The following is a 4,117-nucleotide window of genomic DNA, read 5'->3' as shown; positions in this document are numbered from 1 at the left end:
CACACACACTACATGACATGAGGATGGGATGGCACAGGGGCTGGCACACACACACTACATGACATGAGGTTGGGATGGCACAGAGGCTGGCACACACACGACATGAGATTAGGATGGCACAGGGGCTGGTACACACACTACATGACATGAGGTTAGGATGCCACAGGGGCTGGCACACACAGGATGCTCCTCCTGCTGATGCAGTGATGCCGGTCACATGGCACTGGCGCCATGACAGCGGGCGGGGCATAGCTGGTGACGAGCGGCCGGGCACAACAGTCTGCACGCTGAGGCTGGCACTGCCCAGGAGCCCGGGGCTGCAGCGTCAGGGAGGGATTGCCGCGGCCTCTTCTAATCAGTGCCCGGCCTGGAGCTGCCGGGTCCGCCTGCCATGCCTGGCATCAGCCGAGCCCCGGGCTGTGCTCCCCGCCGCTATAGGGTAAGACGTGGTGCTGCCAGCCTTATGTGCCCCTCTCGTGTACCAGCACAGACTATACCAGAGACAACTTATTTATTATAATGTGTCCTATATGTCAGGGTGGCAGCGGGCACTGCTGGCTCTGAACATTGCCCCCTGTGCCCGGCTGAGTGTGCATGTGTTTCCTGTAGGGAGAGGGGAATAGCCCATCACATATTCCTCCAGATCCAGGTGTGGTAACAAAGGATCGGGTGTGTTATCATCCAGCATGTCCCATCCGCTCCAGGGGGTAGATGTCCGATATTACTGGTAGTGTGAGTCCAATTATCTCTGGGGGACAACATTTATCCATCTCCCGCAGAGACCCATGAGATGTGCCCCCTTGGACCCTCCTCTAAGTTGTCCGTGATGTTGTGAACTTTGCCTTTGAACCTTTGAGTACAGAATTTCTTTTTCTTCTCAGATGTGATGGAGGTGCTGGAGGAAGAGCTGACATGCCCGATCTGCTGCAGCCTCTATGAAGACCCTCGAGTTCTACCATGTGCCCATAATTTCTGCAAAAAATGCCTGGAAGGTCTTCTGGAAGGAAACTCCAGACAGATGTGGAGATCTGCTTTCAAATGTCCAACTTGTCGTAAAGAGATTTCCACGATGGGCGTGAACAGTCCTCAGGTGAATTACTTATTAAAAGGAATCGTGGAAAAGTACAGCAAGATGAAGGCGACGCCAAAGACCCTGGGGTGTAAGGTGCACACAGGGCAACCGCTCAACATCTTCTGCTCTACAGACCTCAAGCTCATCTGTGGTGTCTGTGCCACCAACAGCAACCACAAAGACCATGCCTTCTCCTCCATCGATGAGGCCTACCTGCAGGAGAAATGTTCATTCAACGTCCTTTATGATGGTTTTGAGGAAATTCAGTGCAAAGATGTGACGTCTCGCCTTGAAACTTTGGAAACAAACAAGAGGAACACCCTTCATTTGCTGACGACGGATTCGGACAGGGTGAAGGATTACTTCAAAAAGTTGCAGGGATTACTGGAACACAAGAAGAATGAAATCCTCTCCGACTTTGAGACCATGAGGCTTGAGGTCCTCCAGGCGTACGACCCAGAAATCAATAAGCTGAACACCATCATCAATGAGCAGAAGAGGGCCTGCGTCATTGCTAAAAACGTTAAGGATATCTCTGATCCGATTTTATTCCTTCAGCAGATTGAGGAATTCCGAGAAAAAGTTGACATTCTCCAGGCTCCATTACCTTCAGTCTCTGATGTGACGGTCTTGTCTTATATGAAAACTTTTGATACTCAAACATGGGATAATATAAAACTAGGGGACGTGGATAAACTGTGTTTGCCACAGGAAGCCCCCGAAAAACCAGAAAGGCGCCGAGCAAAATTCTCGTTCTCTTATGGTTTTGTCGCTGCTGTGTGTCTCCTCCTCGCTGGACTACTGGTGGTCTTCTTGTCCTGGCCTCCGATCCATCTCCTTCAGATATGTGACAACCAGTTTCGCCAAATGTCTTCATACTCCACCGATGTTGCCAAACAGATAGCGGGAGAAGCCGCCGTGTATTGGGAACTACTTGTACAACTATTTATTCTCCTTTTAGAAGGGTCAAAGTATTACATCTTACTATTTCTGGAGAACGTGGCCCATTTTGCATGTAAATACAAATTGTAACGTTTACAGAAATAATTTATAACTTTTGGAGAAGTGATAAAAGTCAAGATGTCGCCGTGTGTAAATGTTCATTTCCTAGCTGTGATATATACATATCTGGGAGTCTGGGATTTTTAAAGGCAATTATATGACTACCGTATATAGTCGTGTATAAGCTGAGTTTTTCAGCACAAAAAAAATGCTGAAAAACCCCCAACTCGGCATATACACAAGTAAAAAAAAAAAAATAACTTACATACTCCGGCGCCCCTGCTGCTCGGTGCGGCTCCTCTTTTGTCTTTATGCTGTAACAGCTGACAGAGACGAGCCCATATGATCTGCTACAGCTGAAAGGAGACAGAAGAGGAGCCGCGGGGACCGGAGCATCGGGTGAGCATGTAAGTTTGATTTTTTTAATGTGCTTGGCAAATTGCGGGCTGGCTGGCTGTATACTACTGGGGGCTGGCTGTATACTACAGGGTGCTGGCTGGCTGTATACTAAAGGGGGCAGGCTGGCAGTATACTAAAGAGGTGCTGGCTGTATATTAAATAGGGCAGGCTGGCTGTATATCTACTACAGGGGGCTCGCTGGCTGTATACTACTAGGAGCTGGCTGGCTATATACTACTGGGGACTTGCTGGCTGTACACTACTGGGAGGCTGTGACCAATGCATTTCCCACCCTCGGCTTATACTCGAGTCAATAGGTTTTCCCAGATTTTGGTGGTAAAATTAGGGGCCTCGGCTTATACTCGGGTTGGCTTGTACTCGAGTATATATATGGTATGTTTTTACTTTGTAATGGCTTATTTTATTTGTATATATTCCACACAATCTGTAAAGGGCTAAGGAATACAATGGAGCTATATAAATAAAGATTATTATTATTAAAATCTACCATGAAAAACATAGATCCAGTGATTGTGGTAATCTTCTTATATTTATTATCCATGGCTTCCTTTCTTTAACATTATGCTAATGAGCCAGAAGGACTCATGGGGGTGTTACCAGAGCTCCACTGGCTGCAGCTTCATAGGCTGTTATACTGTGCAAGAACAGGCAGGGGGAAGGTTAGCCAGTGTAACAGCCTGTGAAGCTACTGAATGGAGCATCTCTGGTAACACACCCAGGAGCCCTTCTTTTCCATTAGCATAATTTTAAAAGTTGATTTCAGAAGGAAGGAAGCCATGGATAACACATATAAGAAGATTACCACAGTCACAGTAAGTGTTTTATCATGCTTTATTTTGATTGTAGATTTCTATTAAAGAAATTCACATCATTATTTCAGTACGGGTCTACAATAAAACATTTATATTTATATGTCCGAGGTCACAGCCTCGCGCCGGGGGTCCGATAAGTATAAACATTTTTTTTTCTTTAACCCCTTAACGCTCTGCGCCGTAGCTCTACGGCGCAGAGGTATAAGGGATGTATGAAGAGGGCTCACGGGCTGAGTCCTCTTCATACAGAGGTGGGGGTTTTTGCATTTTGCACAAAACCCCCACCGCTAATAACCGCGGTCGGTGCTTGCACCGATCGCGGCTATTAACCCTCTAAACGCCGCCCGCAAAGTCGCGGGCGGCGTTTAAAAGACGGCGGCGCGCGGGCGCCGCCATCTTTTTTTCGATCGCCACGCCCCCGAACGTCATCGGGGGGCGGCGATCGGTTACCATGGTAGCCTCAGGTCTTCTCTTGACACGAGGCTACATGGTTTATGCAGGTTCGTTACAATGAGCCAGTGGCTCATTGTAATGTAAGACCTGCAAAAACGCCATATATTGCAATACTGTAGTATTGCAGTATATGGTAGGAGCGATCTGATCATCTAGGGTTATTGTACCCTAGATGGTCTAAAAAATAGTGAAAAAAAAAAGAAAAAAAAAAGTTTAAAAAATAAAAAAAATTAATAAAATATTAAAAGTTCAAAACACCCCCCTTTCCCTAGAACGGATATAAAACATAACAAACAGTAAAAATCACAGACATATTAGGTATCGCCGCATCCCAAAATGCCCGATCTATCAAAATATA

At 46.7% G+C, this 4,117-nt stretch overlaps 1 protein-coding gene across 1 annotated transcript; it reads left to right on the top strand.

The window, feature by feature from the left end:
- Nucleotides 1-209: 209 nt before the first annotated feature.
- TRIM13 (tripartite motif containing 13) lies at nucleotides 210-2,973 on the top strand. Its single transcript, XM_072134505.1, has 2 exons — nucleotides 210-439; nucleotides 882-2,973. The coding sequence occupies exon 2, from the start codon at nucleotides 887-889 to the stop codon at nucleotides 2,102-2,104; it is 1,218 nt and encodes a 405-aa protein (XP_071990606.1). The 5' UTR covers nucleotides 210-439; nucleotides 882-886; the 3' UTR covers nucleotides 2,105-2,973.
- The last annotated feature ends 1,144 nt before the right edge of the window (nucleotides 2,974-4,117 follow it).

Source organism: Engystomops pustulosus, chromosome 2 (genome assembly GCF_040894005.1).
Source record: "Engystomops pustulosus chromosome 2, aEngPut4.maternal, whole genome shotgun sequence".
NCBI lineage: Eukaryota > Metazoa > Chordata > Amphibia > Anura > Leptodactylidae > Engystomops > Engystomops pustulosus.
The sequence above is the reverse complement of the archived record's forward strand: the minus strand, read 5'-3'. Positions and strand labels throughout refer to the sequence as shown.